Source organism: Ips typographus, unplaced genomic scaffold (assembly GCF_016097725.1).
Source record: "Ips typographus isolate SLU unplaced genomic scaffold, UJ_Ityp_2.0 IpsContig77, whole genome shotgun sequence".
NCBI classification, from domain to species: Eukaryota; Metazoa; Arthropoda; class Insecta; order Coleoptera; family Curculionidae; genus Ips; species Ips typographus.
Genome location: NW_028098580.1, coordinates 225685 through 247698, shown reverse-complemented (window position 1 = coordinate 247698; position 22014 = coordinate 225685). Strand labels below are relative to the sequence as shown.

The window sequence follows — 22014 nt, the reverse complement described above, 5'->3', positions numbered from 1 at the left end:
TATTTTGGAATTTAGTGAAAATAACAAAATGTAACTATGTTTTAATAAAAAGTGCTTTGAAAATAACAACCTAATAAATCTCTGTTAAGTCATTTATGTTTCACCTATACTTTATGAATACATAATACCTTGGAAACGGTGTAGGTTATAGTGTTCATAACAACCTGAGGGCATTATAGGCGGGCGTTATCGTAACGCCCGCTTATAACGCACTAAAACCTTTTTTAATATTAGCAATGGCATTTTTATTCTTTCATGCTATAAAAGCTGTGTATTCCCTATCTTAGAATGCTCTTGACTTTTTAGGTAATATAATAATAAAGTAGGTAATTTAGGTAATAAATAATAAACTTTTGTAAGCTTTTGCTGTATTTTCTTTTATATTTTATAAGATTTCGTCCAGCATTTGCCATTTTCACTGACTGACAGGACTATCAAAGTCACAACATTCAGGTAAAATAAACAGTACCTAAACAACATACCGGTAAAGATATACCTTACTTTTCCAGAAACAGTAAATAATTGCTGAATTAGGTGAAACATAAAACATTGTGTAGACCACAGGCGTTAGGGAGAGTATAATGTCCATTAGGACGAAATATCCAGAGGGCCTATGGCCCGAGGGATAGGTTAGGATAGGTTAGGTTAAAAAATGTAAATAAAGAAACTTGTTCCAAATTTCATGCTCTACAAGATTGCATTGAAATGTTTTGTCTGAGGTCCTCCTCAAGAAGTTCCAGGCCAAAAAGTGACAGAATGCACCAAAGGGCTCTTTTTCAACTAAACTGCGCGACGTGAATTTTTTGGGTCATTTTCAAAACCTCGCCATTTCGAAACGAATTAACGAATTTTAATGCGGTTTAGACGTCATTGGGCTTGATCAAGGACGGTAAATAGTAAAGGATTGCTTAATCCCATAAGTGCAATGTTGGCCGTATCGGCTCGGGCCGGTGACGATTTTTACGTCACCATAAAGTCGGAGATCGCGCGTTTGCGCGATCGTTAACCGATTGCAGTCGATCATATTTAGCGTATTGTGCGCCCGAGACTTTACTGTGACGTCAGGATCCGTTCGACGCCGGGAAACAAAATTGGCCGATCGAGCAATCCTTTACTGTTTACCGTCCTTGGGGCTTGTTTCGTTGGCTTTTTGCTGCCGTGAAAATCGTTTACTTTAATGCACTAAAACTGCCTTCTACAGGGTGAGAAAGAAGAGCATGCAAAAAAGTGACATCTTTAGGTAGTCCCCAAATTGAACAATCATTTTTTTAAGCGTCGTATAGTATATTTCGAGACGTTTTTGGTTGTTTCCCACTTAACATCCTGTGACTCAAAAAATATCGACTTTTCCAAAAAATTTGACATAATAATAATAATAATAATGTTTCTTTATTTCAAATTACATATTTATAGTACATAAAATGAAATAGCGTCAATAAATCAATAGGTGGATGCTACTTTTACCTATCTTACTGTAATATCCGCAATGCCAACATAAACCAAAAGAAAGAGTTACTCATTACTTACTTAGATCAAATTTCTACCTTGTAGTTTGTTATAATATTCCTGTGTACAGGGTGATTGATTGAATTTTGACCACCCCCTTAACTTTCTTAATTTTGATTTTAGCAAAAAACGTTAAATACAAAACCAGTAGATATTTAGGTCTACTTTATTTTTAGATAAACAGTTATTATACAGGGTGTCCCAAATTTGAGTAATAAACCAAACTTATGTTTTTTTAAACACAATGACCAACTTTTTATCCGATATTTGCATGCTACGTCAAATTTTAGGAATTGATGTAAAATGTCTGTATCGATATTGAACTGTTTCCGCAGCATCTGTTACTTTAACAATGTTTTCTCGACTATGTGATTAAGGTTTAATTTAGTTACTCAAATTTGGGGTAGCCTGTATAATAACTGTTTATATAAGAGTAAAAGTAGACCCAAATATCTATAACAGTTGCTACAACTAGTTTTTTTACTAAAATAAAAAATACGGAAGTTAAGGGTGTGGTTAAAATTCAATCAATCAAGGACTCTGCTGCGAAAACATTTGAATATCGATACAGACATTTTACATCAATTAGGCCTAGAATTTGACGTAGAATTAAAATATAGATTAAAAAGTTGGTCATTGTATTTTAAAAAAACATATTTGGTTTGCTACTTAAATTTGGGACACCCTGTATAATAACTCTTTATCTAAGAGTAAAGTAGACGTAAATATCTACTAGTTTTGTATTTAACGTTTTTTGCTAAAATCAAAATTAAAGAAGTTAAGAGGGTGGTCAAAATTCAATCAATCAAGAACGCTGCTGCGGAAACAGTTGAATATCGATACAGACATTTTACATCAATTAGGCCTAGAATTTGACGTAGAATTCAAATATCGAATAAAAAGTTGGTCATTCTATTTAAAAAAACATAAGTTTGGTTCGTTACTCAAATTTGGGACACCCTGTATAATAACTGTTTATCTAAGAATAAAGTAGACCTAAATATCTACTAGTTTTGTATTTAACGTTTTTTGCTAAAATCAAAATCAAGGAAGTTAAGGGGGTGGTCAAAATTCAATCAATCACCCTGTACAATATGCATATGCTTATTGCCGAATTAAAGCAGTAGCTTTGATCTGTCATTTTAAGTCATGTGTAGGTACCATATTATGTGAGGTACCTAATTTTAAGACATCTCCCATGAACGATAGAACCCTACAGGGTGTATAGAGTCAGTTAAAGTGGGAGAACTACTTGTGCAAACAATTTCAAGTTTTACTCACTTTTGCTGTAGTTGGAGCAAATCATGGAGCTTGTCATGAAAAGTAAGTATATACATATAACAGATAATGCTAAACGTACAACGGCATTTGAATGATAGATATAAACCTGCTAACATGGCTTAATACAAGATTGAGCACTGTTATATGCATTTTCCGGATAAATCGATATTTCTTCGGATACATTATGTTAATTAAGAAACGCTCAAAAACGTACCGAGTATTACCCTAAATAAGAAGTTACTATGAAAAAAAAACTAAATATTTATTGGTAAAGTAACTGTAACTCAATACTTTTATTTTTTTGCCCATGTTTTTTTCCCACCTTAATTGTCTCTAGACACTTTGTATGGTCTTATCGGTAATAGTGTTGCTTTCAATTTATGTAACAGTTAATATTGGATCTACACCGAACTAAAATGACACATAAAAAGGTGCTGCTATAACTTAATTCGAGCTTGAGCACTGTAATGTCCTCTTTTTGAAATAAATCAATATTTCTTGAGTCACAGGGCGTTAACTGGAAAACGCCCAAAAACGTCCTGATATATTTACTAAAACAACACCACTTTATGTTAAAACAAAATCAAAAAAATATATTGGTCAATTGGGACCTACTTGAAAATTTCACTTTTTTGAATGCTTGAAGAGACAGTTATGATGCATTAAAGTTAAAATTTTTCACATCAGCAAAAAGCCAATAAATCAAGCCCAATGACAGTCCAAACCACATTCAAATCCGTTGATTCGTTTCGAAATGGCAAGGTTTTAAAAATGACGGTAGATACCTAAGTAACTTAAAGTAGATACCTAAGTAATACCACACTAAAAAACAAAATAAAAAGTCTTAGTCTGTATGGTGTAGCTATTGGTCTGCATTATTTTATTTGAAAAATTTTGATGATGGTATCTAAAAAGCAAAACGTCGAGTTGAAAACTAAAATTATTTTTTGTTCAAACGGACGTGAAGTACTCACTTCACGTACAGTTTAGCGGCTGTGAAATGCACTTTTACGGCCCTACGGCCGAAAAAAAAATACAGGGAAAAAGTAAATTAACAATCACTATGTCACCGTCTACGCTTATGATTGCTGGTTACGATCTCTCTATGTGACCACTGTGTGCACCAATTACAGCAGTACACCCATCCACATCAGTACAGCAATCTTCGTCTCCCAATTTCATTTTTGCGTAAATGAAAAAATGGGAAATATTTCGAACAAGAATCTGTTTATTATTTAACGTCACATAAACAATGCATAACCAGCAAACTTAACAATAAACGTTACCGTGATACCTAGTCCTCAAGATTGTTGTCCTCAGCCGTAAGACGGCCTCGGACGCCAAACTTTCTTTCGGCCGAAAAAATACCATTTCACCGGCCTAGGTATACAAATAACTATTCTTGAATAAAATAATCAATAATAAAGTGGCAAAAAATAAAAAAGAGATTTGACTATCGGTTTTTTTCAAATATCTCCAAATAAAACAAATTTTCCTGTTAACAAATTATTTAGCAATAAAATTATCAATTTTGCCTCCATTTAACTAAAGCTCTATCTACTATAGTTTCTGATATAGCATTGCTAATGCATCAAATTTGTAACACCATCTAGGGCAAATCCATAAAAAAAATAAATGGAGCTCTACTTTTAATGCTTGTTCTAAGGTAAAAAACAGATATCTAACCGAGCGTAAGCCGCTATGGCATTATGGTGTATAAACTCTAGGAATTAGTGGGCATTACTTGGCAATTGGCTGCATTACTAAGAATTAGTAGAAAATTGTGGGGATTGCCGGATAATTAGTGAGCATTGCTGGGTAATTAGTAGGCATTACTGGGCATTTAATTAGTAGGTATTTTAAAAATTATTAAAAGTACTGGGAATGTCTAAATTATACAGGGTGTCTACCGGATACTACCGCGGTCGATATTTCGAAAACTACAATCTATAATTTTTTGAAAATTTCAGGGTTTAGTATCTGGGTACTTCAAATCTAAAATATTTTCACTTTCGAGGTACATCCGGACCTTCAACTTCGCTATTTTAAATGGACCACACTGTATATTATCATATTTTTCGATTCTCTTAACGGTTTCAAGTGAGAAAGAAAAGAATCTAAAAATATAATAATATACAGGGTGGTCCATTTAAAATAGTGGAGTTGGTACCAACTTCGGGTACCTACATTGGTACCCCGAAAGTGAATATATTTTAGATGTGGAGGCTCCAACCTAAATATTAAACCCTAAAATTTTCAAACATTTATCTATTGTAGTTTTCGAAATATTGTCGGTAGGATACCCAGTATTATAAAAAAAATTGTCACTAAATAATTGTTTCTAAACATCTACCATTCAAATTTAAACATAAATAAATTACCTAAAGTATTGAAGTATTGTAATTGCAATGATATCCGTTATAAGCGCGAGGAAGAATTATAAATTTTGTACTTTTCTTTTAAAAATGTTGACGCTGTCTAGCGGCAGAACTGTACCACTAACCAATTAAAATACGTCAATAGAAAGCTCATTTTTCATTGGCTATCGATTGACGCATAAAACTCTACTAAAAATAACGCAATTAAGGAAGAAATTTGCCTGAAACACCTCCTCTATCCTAATGCGTTTTACGTTATGTTGGCCACTTAGTTCAAGCAAAAATCGACACTAATTATTTTATTTCTATAGTTTTGCTACGGCCCTAGATTTGACAATCACTACGCTAGGTTTATGTCAAATATTAAGACCCTGTATCTCCATAACAAGACATCATTGGACCATGGTTTATATAGAAACACCCTGCATAATCCATATTTTAAGTAACTTGACAATACATAGTTTTAATTAAAAATAAAGAAATATGTGTGCAACAATTTAATGAAAAGTAGATATCAACTGCTGCTTATTTTAAATGGGACGCCCTGTATATTATTGCATTTTTTGATTCTACATCAAATTCTAGACATATTTTCTGTATTAATGTCATATACCTAACTGCACCTGTTTCTAAGATATTTACCAATTTATGTGAAATTTTATATGTATTCGCAGAGTCCAAACGATTTTCATTTACACATATCATACACTCATACAGGGATACATTTTTTTGGCTTTTGTCTTTTGTTGTGTTAAACAAGGTTTGTTCTAAGAATGGAGACAGAAATATTTCAAAATGTATAATACAAGGTACACATAAGTACACATCAAATTGAACACTCCTTATTCTTATAACATAACTTCTGATTCTCAGTTAAAAAGTTTGCTAAGTTTGTATTTCGCCACTAATTTAAAAAATTCTTTCTTTAAATTGATACATTGAACCACCCTGTCAACCCCACAACTCAAAATTACTGTTATTGAAAGTTAAAGTAGCAGCTATCAAATTCAGTTATTACTGTCTTTATTGTCAAATAACTCGTTTATTTGCAACACTTTGTAATTAATTTTATATGTCAATGAATAGAAAATAATGTGTTGATAGCTTGCTTTGATTGGTTGTTGATTGAAAGATTTTTTTTTAATCGGGCTAGTACGGCCCTAGACTTGACAATCACTGAGCTAGGTTTGTGCCAAATATCAGGGCCGTACCTGCCCGTTTGTGGTAACAGTCAAGGAAAACATTTAGTTAGCTTTGGAGCCCTCTGACAACCAAACAAAGGAAGCTATCAACACATTATTTTCTATCCATTGACATATAAGATTCTTTACAAAGTGTTGCAAATTAACACCATTTTTCCTTGGGAGGTTTTTCCATAAAATGCAAATCAGTTCTGATTTTCCTATTCAATTTAACACAGAAAAGATATCTAGTAACTTTTTGATAGGTCATCTCGTTTTCAAATAAAAAATAAAAAATCCTGCAAAAGTGCCTTTACAATTAATACTAAATCTTCGACTTTCATCTCTATTCAATTTTCAAAATTTGATTTACCTATTCAATTTTTTATTGAAAAAATAGCAAGATACTGCTTGTTCCTATTGAATAAAGAATATAATTTTTGAAAAAACTAAATAAATAAAAATTTTAATATTGAATAATAAACAGTCAACGATTTCGTATTGATTTTATGGGTACATTTTCATGGTTTTTAATTTTTTATTGGAAAACAGAAAGGTGTACCGAAAAGTTACTAGAGAGCTTTTCTGTTCTAATTTAATGGGAGATTCAAAACTGATTTGGGTTTTATCGAAAAACAGTAGCGTACATATTTAAAATTATTCAGTGATTGTCAAATCTAGGGTATCGCACGATTAAAAAAAATCTCTCAAAGAAATTTGTGGTAACAGTCAAGGAAAACATTTAGTTAACTTTGGAGCCCTCTGACAACCCCAAAAAGTAAGCTATCAACACATTATTTTCTATCCATTGACATATAAAATTCTTTACAAAGTGTTGCAAATTAACGAGTTATTTGACAATAAAGACAGTAATGACTGAATTTGATAGCTACTACTTTAACTTTTAATAACAGTAATTTTGAGTTTTGAAAGTTGTGGGGTTGACAGGGTGGTTCAATGTATCAGTTTAAAGAAAGAATTTTTTAAATTAGTGGCGAAATACGAACTTACCGAAACTTTTTAACAGAGAATCAGACAAAGTTATGTTATAAGAATAAGGAGTGTCCAATTTGAAAAACTAGACTTTACATCCGTTTTGAGAACTGATTTGTTGAGCCCATTTTTTGTGTACCCTTTATTATAAATTTTGACATTTTTCTGTCCCCATTCTTAGAACAAACCTTGTTTAACACAACAAAAGACAAAAGCCAAAAAAATGTATCCTGATATGTGTAAATCGAAATCGTTTGGACACTGAGAATACAGGGTGTTACAAATTCGATGCCTTAGCATTGCTATCTAAGAAACTATAATTGATAGAGCGTTAGTTAAATGGAGGCAAAGTTGCGCATTTTAATGCTAAATAATTTGGTAAAAAAAATCAAATTTTTTTTATTACATGACAAAAACCGAAAAAGTCAAATTTCTACTTTATTTTTTTACCACTTTATTATTGATTGTTTTGGAAAATCAATGGCACCTTTTGGAGGCACATTTTTAAGTTCTTGAAAAAAATAGTTTTAGTTTTCAGCTCCGACGTTTCGTTTTTTAGATACCATCATCAACTCAATTTTTCAAATACGTACCTAAACTTTTTATTTCGTTTTTTAGTAGCTACAGACATTCTGAAACTAATGATGTGTCACACTTGTCAAAAAAATATACCTAATGTTTTATGTGCTTGGTACTTTTTTTTTAAATAAATTAAGCAGTTGAAATTGATATGTTGTAATAATGAGTAGATAATTTAGTTGGATATAATTGAATAATTAGGTTCGTTGCTCCTTTGAAAAAGAGAGAGTTTCTTATGGTACTTTTTGTTAAAAAATGTTTTTGGTTAATTATTTATTTTTCAGATACTTACATGTTTGAATTCGAGATTGAGTTTTGATGAAACAGCTTGAATTTTTTTTTCAGTGTTAAAAAGAGCAAAACCTAATTATTAAATCTATCAAAATAAATTATCTACTCATTATGACAACATATGAATTCCAATTGAATATTTAAAAAAAAAACGAGTTCCTAAGAACACTAGGTATAATGTTTTGACAAGTATGGCACATCATCAGTTTCGGAAGGTCTGTAGCTACTAATAAACAAAATAAAAAGTCCAGGTCCGCATTTGAAAATTTGAAGTTGATGATGATATCTAAAAAACAGAATGACCTGGCTGAAAACTAAAACTATTTTCCAGCATTCAAAGTGCCTTCAAAAGGTTCCATTGATTTTCCAAAATAATCAATAACAAAGTGGTAAAAAACAAAAATTAAAATTTTACTTTTGCGGTTTTTGTCAAATATTAATTCTGTAGGTAATAAAAATTGTTTGAATTTTTCTTTAACAAATTATTTAGCAATAAAATGCGCAACTTTGCCTCCATTTAACTAAAGCTCTATCAACTATAGTTTCTGAGATAGCAATGCTAATGCCTCGACTTGGTAACACCCTGTATAGCAAACTCTTGAGCAATCTAGAGTTTTTTTTTTACTTTTAATCAAACCCTAACCCTCTCATAAAATAACCCACCCTAACCCCCCTAATCAAACCCTGATGCATTTATCCTGAAACACCCTGTATAATCTAGGGCAAATCCATTAAAAAAATGGTGTTAGAACAGTATAAACCAAGGTATAAACTATAAACAATAGTTATTTATGCAACAAGTGCAAAAAGTACATTTTTTTGCAAGTGAAAGTTGTTATACAAGACCATAGATGGAGTTTAACAACACATAAGTGCAAAAAAGGACTTTTTGCACTAAAAATTATTAATAAAAGTGTACCTACTTTTTTGCAGAATTTTATAAAAATAAATAAATAGATACTCACACTTCTTCTTCAAATAAATATTCATCATCTTGAATATCAGCTTCTAATTCAACCAGTTTGTCCTCTTTGCGTTTTTCCAAATACTTTCTTCTCGACTCAACCCTAAGTTTTGGAATAATTTTGTCGCGTTCTGCATGTTCCAATTGAAGTCTTTTTGCCGCCTCCTCATACGCTTTTTTCTCAGAGGCATGCACAATATTTCTCGTTTTAGCTTCATCCTTCTTCTTCAATCTCTCGGCAAATTCATCTCGTTCCTGCAAATCCTTTCTTCGAGCTTCCTCTTCACTATCCATGCTCGAGTCAGAATCAGACTCATATCTTCGGCGAGACTTCTTAGGTTTGCTCATTTTTGGTCAAACTTGAATTAATTGAATCCTAAAAACTTATTAACAATGACCAGGACTACTAGTAATAAAACCAGCACACTAGAGAATGCAGTTTTGCATCTATTTATTTTGTTACCTATTATTGAAACTATACAGGCTTTTTTTACAATTACAATCAGTCAATGTACGAATCTCACATCATCTTATACAAGAAGAAAGTTTACAATTTGAAATGCTAAGGTGCTGTTAACACCAAAACAAATTAAAATTAACATTTGTTTTTGTTAGGTTATGTATGTTGATGTTTTTTCTACTCCGCTTCTTTCTTTAAACAGTGGAACACTTAAATCACCGCCCTCTGTAAAAGAAAGCCTAGAATGTCACTTTTAATGGCGGCGTTAGCGGTTTTCGTTTTGTACACAAATCTATGCAGATGCAGTAGAAAATATGTTTTTTTTATTTTTTTCGTGTAGTTGATTAGAAGTTGTGAGTGAAAAATCAAACAACGCTTCATTCCTGATCCAGATATGTATAGATATGGCTTTTTATACCCAAGTCCAGCCAAAGCAAGTTTGGTTAGAACCTTTGTCCTGGAAAGTACAACAAACTAATGTGAAAACTGCTGAATCAAAGAAAACTTGGAAATCCTTGAAGCTAGGTAAGGAAAACTGGTAAATGGGTTTTATATTATTACCAAGACCTTTCTTTTAAAATGTAAATGTGCCAATGGAACTTCTAAAAGCTGTCCTGTTTCTTCAGAGTAAACCTTTGTTGCTCTCAAAATGCAGGCGGCCTCAAAATGTAACTCACATACCTATGTATGTAAGAGGCAATAAGTTTACTGAATGAGAAAGCATATTGTACTTACCCACTCAGTATTGTGTTGGAGTAAAATCATTCCAGTTCAAAGCTTTCAACCACTGTTGGGTTGGAGCAGGGTCTTTTGGAAAGTAAAAGACTGACACTTTTGGGCCTGTCACCAAATTGCTTTTACAATTTGGCAAACAACAAGTGGACGGCATATTGTAGAGGCAATAGAATTTAAGTTAAAAAACCAACAACAAATTATAGAACAATGAAGGAACAATAACAATAGTGATAACACAATAAAATGAACACAAGCTACACTTTCACTAGAACAATAAACATATAAACAACAATATTGTTGCGAAGCGAACTTTTGATTATTAGTTAGGATTTCTTTAGTTATTTGTTGTTACCCCTGTATGTTACGTTGCTTTGTTTACGTTCTACATTCTTTTGTCTGTGTTCTAGAAAATCCTGGCTCCGTTGCTTATATAGAGAGAGATTTATGTTATAGCTTAATGAGTGTGAGGGAGAAAGTCAATTTCATGAATATTTGGGAACTTTCTAGAAACCATGGAAGCCTATATAAGCAGCTAAACCAGGCCTGGTTAGTTAGTTGTTGAATTGATGGTTGTAGTGAAGTTGAAGTTGTCAGATAGCGAGGTTAAGTGTCAGTGTCAGTTTATTGTTTGTAAACAATATACGGTGTTGTTCAAGAAGTGTGTCATTAAGGAGTACGACGGTACATTTGGTGTCAGAAGTGGGATAGGAGAATCGAAGAAGAGTTCCAGAGGAAGACAGAATAAACCGACAAAAGCAGAAGGTGTGTTGAATGCCTGTGAGTACACGACAACAAAGTGCCAAAATGGATGAAGGAATGAAACAACTTATGGAGATGATTCAAGCAATGAAAGCAAGTCAGGACCAAAAGTTGGAGGAAATGAAAGCGAGCCAAGACCAACAGTTCGAAGAAATGAAAGCGAGCCAAGACCAGAAGTTCGAAGAAATGAAAGCAAGCCAAATAAGTCAAGAGCAGTTCAAAGCAAGCCAAGACCAAATTAAAGACCAGTTTCAACGACAAGATGAAAAATTAGACCGAGTAATAAATGAAATAAAAGGAGAAATGGACAACAGGATGGAAATTTTGGAAGAAAAGGTAAATGAGAGGATAAGCGGTGTGGAGGAGACCGTTCAGACCTTGCGAGAGGAATTTGACAAACTACAGGAAAAGTCTTCAAAGCCAACCGTAGTCGCCAGTTCTAGTGTCTGCTCAAATATTAAGCCACCAGTTTTCGACGGTAAGACCTCATGGCAGGTTTACAAAAAACAGTTTGAGGCTGCCGCAGAGGCCAACAATTGGACATCAAGTGACAAAGCCACTGCCTTGGTTTTGTCACTTCGAGAAGAAGCACTGGAGGTTTTGCAGACTTTGGACGAGAGCCAGTACAAAAACTACGACGACTTAATCCAACATTTGGAGATGAGATTTGGAAATAAGCACCTAGAACAAGTATACGAAGCTCAGTTGTCTAGTAGGACCCAAAGAAGCACGGAAACACTTCAACAGTATGAAGCCGACATTGCTCGATTAGTTTGTCTGGCCTATCCAACGGCCTCTCACGACATTAGAGAGCGAATGGCAGTACGGGCTTTTGTGCGAGGTCTTAAAGATTGTGACACAGAGCAAGCAATACGATTAGCGAGATGCCAAACATTGCATGATGCTCTTGCCTACGCTTTGGAGTTTGAGGCGGTCAAGCAAGTATCACGAGGACATACTCGAGTGCGTCAAGTCAGAAGCCTTACACCGGAACCGAGAAACCGATCTTCCAATTCAGATCACACAATCACTCAGTCAGACTTGAATCGTCAACTGGAGACATTTCGAAAAGAACTAATGGGAGCGTTAAATAGAAGAAGTCAGAACAACCGAAACGCTCAAACCACCACGTTTACTCGGTCATTGGAATGCTGGAACTGTGGAGAAAAGGGGCACATTCAATCGCAGTGCCGCAAACCTAGAAGAATGCAGAACCAGGAAAACGAAGAGTAGCCAGTTTTCCGGGGCAAAAGCTGGCTACGCAACACTGTCAAGCCCCACCAACCATAATTAAAGTAGCCCGTTTTCAGCACGAAAACACCAGCTTAATAGTGACCGGTAAGATTTGCGGCCAGGATTGCCAAATGGTTGTTGATACCGGTTCTTGTCATACTATCGTAAGGCCGGACATAGTGAAACACTGCAGGATTAGCGACACTGGTACAAAGTTTATATTGGAAACTGCCGCTGGTGAGTCAATGCCTGTTCTGGGAATCCATGAAGCGGAAGTGAAGCTTGGGCGGCATGTCTTCAACCATACCGTTTTTGTGGCCAACATAACTGATGACGTCTTAATGGGCTTAGATCTTATGGAGCAACACAAGTTCCAGCTGGATTTGGAGAATAGACTGATCAAGACTGGACAAGACGAGATTGTTATGATGACACCCGAACAAGATATGCGTGTGAGGAAAGTTACGTTGGAAGAAGATGTCAACTTACCTGCAAGATCAGAGACCATCGTTAAAGTTAATTTGGATAGAAAAACGGAATTGAGCAAACTTCAGCTGATAGAACCGAGTTATGAAGAGGAAGATGATGCTGTGAAGAAGGGAGTTCTTGTAGCCCGCACCCTAGTCCAGCAGAAAAACGGCCAAGCATACGTAAAAGTCGCCAATTTGAAAGAATGTGGTCAAAGATTTAAAAAAGGCGATATAATAGCCAAATCCGAACCAGTACTTATGGTGACTAAGGAGTCGCACGAAACAAAACCAAACCCCGACAGTGACCTTCCTGAGTGTTTGGTGCACTTAATGAAAAAGACGAGCTCAATTTTGACTGATCAAGAGAAACAGACTTTTGGCCGTTTGCTTCACGACTACAAGGACGTGTTCGCCTTAAATGAAACGGATTTGGGAAGAACCCATTTAGTGAGGCATAAAATTGAAACAGGGGATTATTTGCCCATTAAGCAAAGACCCAGACGACTCCCATTGGCTAAGCAGGCAGAAGTGGAAAATCTTATACAGGACATGGCGGATCGCAGCGTCATTGAGCCATCCACCAGCCCTTGGAGTTCTCCTGTGGTACTTGTTACTAAGAAAGATGGGTCGACAAGATTCTGCGTGGACTATAGGAGACTAAATGAAGTTACTAAGAAAGACAGTTATCCCTTGCCCAGAATAGATGACACCATAGACACTCTGGCTAACGCAAAATGGTTTTCCACCTTGGATCTAAAAAGTGGATACTGGCAAGTGGAGATGGATCAACGGGACAAAGAGAAAACTGCCTTCTCAACTGGAAATGGCTTGTGGCATTTTAACGTCATGCCTTTTGGACTTTGCAATGCTCCGGCAACCTTCGAAAGATTAATGGAAACTGTTCTACGAGGATTGACTTGGAAAACCTGTCTTGTTTATTTAGACGACATCATTATTATGGGCAAAACATTTGAAGAACACCTGCAAAACGTTGAAGAAATCTTCAAGAAGTTCAGAGGGGCAAACCTGAAATTAAATCCGAAGAAGTGCAGCTTTTTCCAAGAAGAAGTCGAATACTTGGGACACGTTATATCGTCAAAAGGAGTAAAAACCGACCCGAAGAAAACTGAAGCTGTAAAAAATTGGCCTGTTCCGAAAGACAAGCATGAATTAAGGAGTTTTCTGGGATTGTGTTCCTATTACAGAAGGTTTGTTCGTGGATTTGCTGATATAGCCAGACCCCTACACAAATTGACGGAGAATAACCAGCCCTTCGAATGGACTGCAACATGTCAGGAAGCCATGGAAGAACTGAAAGTAACCCTTTGTTCTCCACCAGTTTTGGCTTTTCCACGACCTGGGGAAGAGTTTATTGTGGACGCAGATGCTAGTAATATTGGTTTAGGCGGAGTTTTATCTCAAATCCAAGATGGTGAAGAACGAGTGATCGCCTATTTCAGCAAATCACTATCAAAGCCAGAGAGAAATTATTGCGTAACCAGGAAGGAGCTGTTAGCCGTAGTGAAAACAGTCGAGCAGTTTCACAAATACCTGTACGGACAACGATTCAGACTAAGGACGGACCATGCCTCTCTGAAATGGCTATTTCAATTCAAAAATCCAGAAGGACAAATAGCTCGATGGTTGCAAAGACTTCAAGAATATGACTTCCAGATTGAACACAGAAAAGGACGTTTGCACGGAAACGCGGACGCAGTGTCACGAAGACCTTGTGTGGAAGGTTGCAATCACTGTAAACGCCTGGAGATAGCCGAATTTGGAAAGCCTTGTCGAAGGATCGCTCTGAAAAATGACATCGCATGGGATCGGGAAAACTTGGCTGCCGATCAACGAGAAGACCCCGATTTAGGACAGATAATTAACTGGAAAGAGCGTGGAGAAAGACCAAATTGGGAGGAGATTTCCGCTAAGTCTCCAACATTAAAGGGATATTGGGCATTATGGGAGTCCCTTATTATTGATGGAGATTTACTAAAAAGAAAATGGGAAAGTCCGGATGGGAAAGAAGAACGACTACAGGTAGTTCTGCCAAGAAACCGAGTTAGTGACGTACTGAAAGAAGCCCATAATGGAATTGGCGGAGGACACTTTGGCATCAACAAAACGTTAAATAAAGTTAGGGAAAGGTTCTATTGGCTACAAAGCCGCTCAGATGTAGAAGATTGGTGTCGGCGTTGCGCAGACTGTTTCAGTAGCAAGGGTCCCAAAACTCGGAGCCGAGGATGTATGAAGCAGTATAATGTCGGAGCTCCGTTTGAGAGGATTGCCGTTGATGTAGCTGGACCTTTTCCCAAAACTAATTCCGGAAATCGCTATATCTTGGTCGCAATGGACTACTTCAGTAAATGGCCAGAAGTGTACGCAATACCAAACCAGGAAGCCGCTACTGTAGCAGAAGTTCTGGTTGACAACTTCTTCTGCAGATTTGGAGTACCGAGGGAGCTGCATTCGGATCAAGGGCGTAATTTCGAATCGGCAGTATTCACGGAAGTGTGTGACCGATTGGGAATTAAGAAAACCAGAACTACTCCATTACACCCACAGTCAGACGGAATGGTGGAACGTTTCAACCGGACACTAGACAACTACCTAAGGACAGTCGTCGATAACAATCAGACAGATTGGGATCAGCACATTCCGTTGTTCCTGATGGCTTATCGATCGGCAGTACATGATTCCACTGGCAAAACACCAGCTAGTGTTGTCTTTGGAAGGGAGCTTCGTTTGCCAATGGATCTTCTTTTTGGACGACCGGAAGAACCCCCAGCCTCTTGTGATAGCTATTCAGAAAAATTGGCGCAACGCTTGCACGTGATCCATGAGGAAGTCCGGCAGAAGTTGAAATTTGCAAGCGACCGACTAAAGACAAGATATGACAAAAGGGCCAACAGCAGCGGATTCCAAGCCGGTGATCAGGTCTGGTTATACAATCCTGCTCGAAAGAAAGGAAAGTCACCGAAGCTACAGAGGTCATGGGAGGGACCCTACGACGTTATAAAGCGTCTGAACGACGTCGTCTACAGAATACAGCGAGGACATCGGGCGAAAATGAAAATAGTTCACCTGGATCGACTTGCACCTTACCGACCACCCAAAGCTGGTGAAGTTGATGATCGGGACGATCAACTCTAGGAGGGGGGCAGTGTTGCGAAGCGAACTTTTGATTATTAGTTAGGATTTCTTTAGTTATTTGTTGTTACCCCTGTATGTTACGTTGCTTTGTTTACGTTCTACATTCTTTTGTCTGTGTTCTAGAAAATCCTGGCTCCGTTGCTTATATAGAGAGAGATTTATGTTATAGCTTAATGAGTGTGAGGGAGAAAGTCAATTTCATGAATATTTGGGAACTTTCTAGAAACCATGGAAGCCTATATAAGCAGCTAAACCAGGCCTGGTTAGTTAGTTGTTGAATTGATGGTTGTAGTGAAGTTGAAGTTGTCAGATAGCGAGGTTAAGTGTCAGTGTCAGTTTATTGTTTGTAAACAATATACGGTGTTGTTCAAGAAGTGTGTCATTAAGGAGTACGACGGTACAATATATAATAGCAAACAAAAATTACTTGGCAAGTAATCCCAAGTCTTGACTTTAAACCTTAAAAATTAATTTAATCATCGAAAAACTCAATTTCCACAATACAAACAAATGCAAACTGTCAACCACTATTTCGGCCATATTGGAATTTTTGACATGCACCTTCTTGGCTTTCTTGTACAGAGGGCGGTGCTCAAATACATTAGAGGTAATATACTTTTTCTACAAACATTCAATAATGATGCATTTTTGGCTCCTAAATCTCAACGAAAAGTTAGCCTTTACTGAGGAGTTTACTTTATCGCGCGTTGCCAAGGGTAGCGAGCGATAAAAATTGTTTCGCTTGCTGTCCAGAGCAACGGCCACAATGCATGCCATTATTGGAAATGTCAGTGTCACCAGTTTGATGTCAGTGTATAGTTTTGACCCTGTTTTTGAGTACCTACGCAGTAAGTTTAGTTGTATTAGATATTTAGCGATGTTTGTAGAAAAAATGTTGTATGTATTACGCGCACAATGTGACTTTTATGCTCTCGAATGATTGCTGCGCTCCACTTTCTGTCGCGCAGCAATCAATCATTTTTGCGCTTAATACATAAATAACTATAACTGTTACTTTTGTTCGAAAGAGGTGGCGGATAAAAAATATTGGTCAAAATTTTGGAGTGCGCATGAGCCGCGGCTATGTTGTCGTATCTTTAAAATTTTTCTGACATGTAATGTTGTCCAGCACGTAACAACCTTAATAGATTTTATTATTAATTAAATATTTTTTGCAATTTTTTAAGTTTTGTAATACAAAGGATAATTAAAAACGTGGCCTCTAGTAAGCTGTGAATTTGGAGAGTGATTCAATTATCGATATTGCGCAAGCGCAGTTTACCTCGAATTCTAGTGTGCTGTGCATCACGTGCTACGGTGCCTACCAATGAAATTAAATTTTATATTATGTCAAAACAATATTTTTCAACTGTGTTGTCAATAGTTGCGTTTATTCCCTATTTTCCTACAATATTGTGGTTCAATTCTAACTTAAAGGTTACAGGATTAATATTTTTAACAATGGTTTAGTATAAATCATACTTTATATTAGAAAACTTCAAAAATTACAGACAAGAATAAATTTAAAGTGCCCAAAAACTTTAGTTTTTGTGACTCGCACCGAGTTTATGCAAGAAAACGGTTCCACTGCAATCGCCGAACAATCACATTGCCCTGTTTCGAGGTGAGTGTTGCTTCTAAATGTAGGACAATACCAACAGTTCAGATTGTTCATTTTACTTGTGATTTGCACCGAATTTCTGTAAACACCGGGTCTACTGCAATCACTAAGCCTCGTTTATTATATAAATTATTATTATTATTATTATATAAATTTATATCTCATTATTCAAGTACATGAACTCTAGTCTTTCAACCATACTAGAGGAGGATTCCCTTGTTACCTCTGAAAACTCACCAAATTTTGCAAGAATGCTCTGGACTTTTTAGGTAATAAACTTTCGTTAGCTTTTGCTGCATTTTCTTTTATATTTTCAAAAATTTCGTTCAGCTTTTGCCATTTTCACTGACTGACAGAGTCACAACATTCAGATAAAATAAACAGTAAACAACACACCGGTAAAGGTATACCTTACTTTTCAATGCCAGAAACAGTAAATAATTGCTGAATTAGGTGAAACATAAAACATTGTATGCACCTCAAGTGTTAGGGAGAGAATAATGTTCATCAGGCCAAAACCTGTCCCTCGGGCCATATGCCCTCTGGCTATTTCGGCCTTCAGGACATTATGTTCTCTCTAACGCCCTTGGTACATAAATAGCTATCATATTTATACAGGGTGATTCCAAAGTTGGTGCTTTCCTTTCACCTGCGAATAGGGCTTCAAAAAATAAAGTTTTTTTTCGTTTGACGCTTTTTCGAAATATGAACAATAACGAAGATACAGGATGTCAAAGTTTTACTGAAAAAAATAAAAATTTAATGATTTTGGCCAAACCACTTGAAGTAATTAAACAAAATTTTGTAGGTGTCAGTAGCTACGTGGAAAGCAAATTTTCCAAGAAACATCAATTTTCTTGCGTTTACCAGTGGCGCTCGTATAATTTTTTTAAAATATTTTCGAAAAAACATATTACCCTACTGGTTTTTTTTCAACATCAAATTTATTATTGAATTCCTTGTTCAATTCTAAAAATAAAACCCCTATTATTATTTTTTGCTACGGCGCACTGTTTCCCAGTAAAAAAAATAAAAACCGTCTTAATGCGTGAGTTAACTAGTCAAAAGCCGAGATTGCTTTTTTAAAAAATTATTTAATTACTAAAAATTACAAATAAGTGTATCTTACAACTAACTTCAACTGACTAACTCTAACCAAACTGGAAGCGCAACTATCTAGGAGAAAACAACAAGCTAAGCATTTATAAATGTATACTAAGCACTTAGAAATATATAGTCGGCACTTTAGGGTGACTTAACTCGTGCCTAAAATTAAATGCTGTTTTAATTTAAAGTGTCAAATTATTAAAACTTAGTTCAAAGGCGGCTGAAATCTTTTGTTTTTGTTTCTGTCTGTTGATAAGGAATAACCTGTAGTTAGTTAAAATTAAATTTAAGTTATTTTTTATTTTGTTTTTTTTTTCAGTAAAACTTTGACACATCCTGTATCTTCGTTATTGTTCATATTTCGAAAAAGCGTCAAACGAAAAAAAAACTTATTTTGTGAAGCCCTATTTGCGCGTGAAAGGAAAGCACCAACTTTGGAAGCACCCTGTATAAATCAAAGTGACAGTACATGACAACGTTTTCAATTAGACTGGATGATAAAATCCACAACGTGCTTTTTTTGTTAAAATTGTTCAATTCAAATGATTGATATGCGAGAAACAAAGATGTAAAAAAATGACGTCATTCTCAAACGGTAAAATTTCAACTATAATAGCTTTTGACTCGAAATTGGCACATTTCAACCACACGTGTCGGATATTGCTAGGCGAGCTTTCCATTATGGATGCCCTTTCCATTTTTCCTTTACAAATCAGTGATTTTCAGCATTCAGCGTCATCTATACGTGGCTGCTCGAACTTGTACATCAACCACTGGTTTGAAGATAGTACCTAGAAAGGCAATGCTATGCCCTTTCCATTTTTTCCTGTACAATTCAGTGATTTGCAGTGTTGAGCGCCATCTATACGTGGCTGCTCGAACTTGTACAGTCAACCACTGAATTGAAAAGAGTACCTAGAAAGGCAATGCTATGCCCTTTCCATTTTTTCCTTTACATATCAGTGATTTTCAGTGTTCAGCGCCATCTATACGTGGCTGCTTGAACTTGTACAATCAACCACTGAATTGAAGAGAGTACCTAGAAAGGCAATGCTCTGCTCTTTCCATTTTTCCTTTACAAATCAGTGATTTTCAATGTTCAGCGCCATCTATACGTGGCTGATTGAACTTGTACAATCAACCACTGAATTGAGGAGAGTACCTAGAAAGGCAATGCTATGCCCTTTCCATTTTTCCTGTACAACTCAGTGGTTTTGTGGCGGTCGCTATGCCTTTCCCTGACCACCTGGAGCCAACCTTGTCCACCGGTAGTTCCACGGCATCACAGACTTTAATTCAGTGACGTATTCAGCAACCGTTTGGCAATTGTTATTGTTGACTGTCACTTAGAGACTTGAGCGTTTAGCAATAAGCCGCAAAGCTCTAATTACACTTCGTTTCCGTTTATACGTTTATTTAATTAAAGGTATTGTTGCATTTCTGCCTCCTTTTATTTGTGTACATTAATACCCACAAATTGGTGACTCCGACGTGATTGTGGAGGCATTAGGATCAACTGAGGAGCGACATACTGTGAAGACACCAGGAAGTCTACTCCCAGGATTAAAAAAATGAACGGAGACGGCCCAATCAATGGCCCTGTATTCGCCGCCAGTAACATCAAAATCCCGCCATTTTGGAGAGACGAACTAGATATCTGGTTTCTTCAGATAGAGGCTTCGTTCTCAATCGCAAAGATTACCAAGGATGAAATTAAGTACCATTTTTTAATTGCTAACCTAGATACCAGTGTTCTTCCTTTCATAGCGGACATTTTGCGAAATCCACCTAACACTCACAAGTACGAGGCCGTTAAAAATAGAATTCTAGCTTCATTTGGACAATCTAACGAAGTCAAAATTCGACGGCTGCTCAAAGGTCAACTTTTGGGGGATCAGAAACCATCGCACTTTTTGCAGCATTTGAAGAACTTAGCTGGTAACGTCTGTTCTAATGATAAAACTGGACAGGACAGTCTAAACGACGGATGTCGATAATTAGCATGCGTTTTTAGTTCTTTTCAACCCCTCAGACGGTGAAGCATTCTATGAGATGTCTTTAAAATTGTCCAGGGACATCCCTTACATCGATTTAGCACTGTCAAGTTGTGGCACTCGGACTTAGAAAGTGTCCAGGACAGTCTAAACGACGGATGTCAATAATTAGCATGCGTTTTTAGTTCTTTTCAACCAGGACAATCAAAAAAGACATATTTATATTGACTGTGTTTTTAATAACAAATGAAAATTTTAATTAAGGATTTTGTAATGTTTAAATTGTTACTTTAATTTATTTAATATATGTTGGGTTCCTTCGGTTTTTAATGATTTTCTTTATTCGGGAAATATTCCCCAAAATTACATTCGTGCTTAAAAATTCCGTGATAATTCTACGTTCAAACTTGTTATCTTTGCAAACCGCATTCGGTCATTTTCTTATTTTTTTCTAAATGAGCCCTCCACCTTCGGTGTCGTGCTCTTTCGCCAAAAAAATATGAAAATAAACTCATGCAGTTAAGAGATAACAAGTTTTCATGCAAAATTATCGGTAATTTTTATGCACTTGTGCAATTACCCCCGATAATCTGCAGGTTATTGAGGAATAGGGTTAAGTTTCCTTCTAATGCTGAGCAAAGAAACACCATTAAGGACAGGTAAGAGTTTCATTAATTTGCAGTTATTAACAGATGCATAAATAGTAAATTTTTATTTTGTTTAGGTTTCTTAGAGAGCATGGTATGGCTGAAATACTGGGCATTGTAGATGCTACCCATGTAGCAATTACTAAGCCACATGAAAATGAACATGTATTTGGTAATCGAAAAGGCTATCATAGCCTTAATTGTCAACTGGTTAGTACAGGGTGATTGATTGAATTTTGACCAACCCCTTACCTTTCTTAATTTTGATTTTAGCAAAAAACGTTAAATACAAAACCAGTAGATATTTAGGTCTACTTTATTCTTAGATAAACAGTTATTATACAGGGTGTCCCAAATTTGAGTAATAAACCAAACTTATGTTTTTTTAAATACGATGACCAACTTTTTATCCGATATTTGAATTCTACGTCAAATTCTAGGCCTAATTGATGTAAAATGTCTGTATCGATATTCAACTGTTTCCGCAGCAGCGTCCTTGATTGGTTGAATTTTGACCACCTCCTTAACTTCTTTAATTTTGATTTTAGCAAAAAAAGTTAAATACAAAACTAGAAGATATTTAGGTCTACTTTATTCTTAGATAAACAGTTATTTATTATACAGGGTGTCCCAAATTTTAGTAACGAACCAAATTTATGTTT

General features: G+C 35.8%; 2 protein-coding genes and 1 long non-coding RNA gene across 3 annotated transcripts in view; 1 reads left to right on the top strand and 2 right to left on the bottom strand.

Moving 5' to 3' along the window:
* Positions 1–9796, bottom strand: part of LOC145739942 (putative pre-mRNA-splicing factor ATP-dependent RNA helicase mog-4) — a 77384-nt gene extending 67588 nt beyond the window's left edge. The window contains exons 1-2 of the mRNA XM_081995276.1: positions 9637–9796; positions 9175–9549 (exon numbers count right to left, since the gene is read on the bottom strand). Of these exons, the coding sequence (XP_081851402.1) occupies positions 9175–9521 (347 nt within the window). The 5' untranslated portion in view covers positions 9522–9549; positions 9637–9796. The remainder of the gene's footprint in view (positions 1–9174; positions 9550–9636) is intronic.
* The window catches only part of LOC145739941 (uncharacterized), a 37935-nt gene that overhangs the window by 3367 nt on the left and 12554 nt on the right, over positions 1–22014 (top strand). The gene's annotated exons all lie outside the window — the stretch shown is intronic.
* LOC145739947 (uncharacterized) lies at positions 17449–18000 on the bottom strand. Its single transcript, XR_014181291.1, has 2 exons — positions 17842–18000; positions 17449–17683 (listed from the first exon to the last, which is right to left on the bottom strand). It is a non-coding gene; the product is annotated as an uncharacterized LOC145739947 (long non-coding RNA).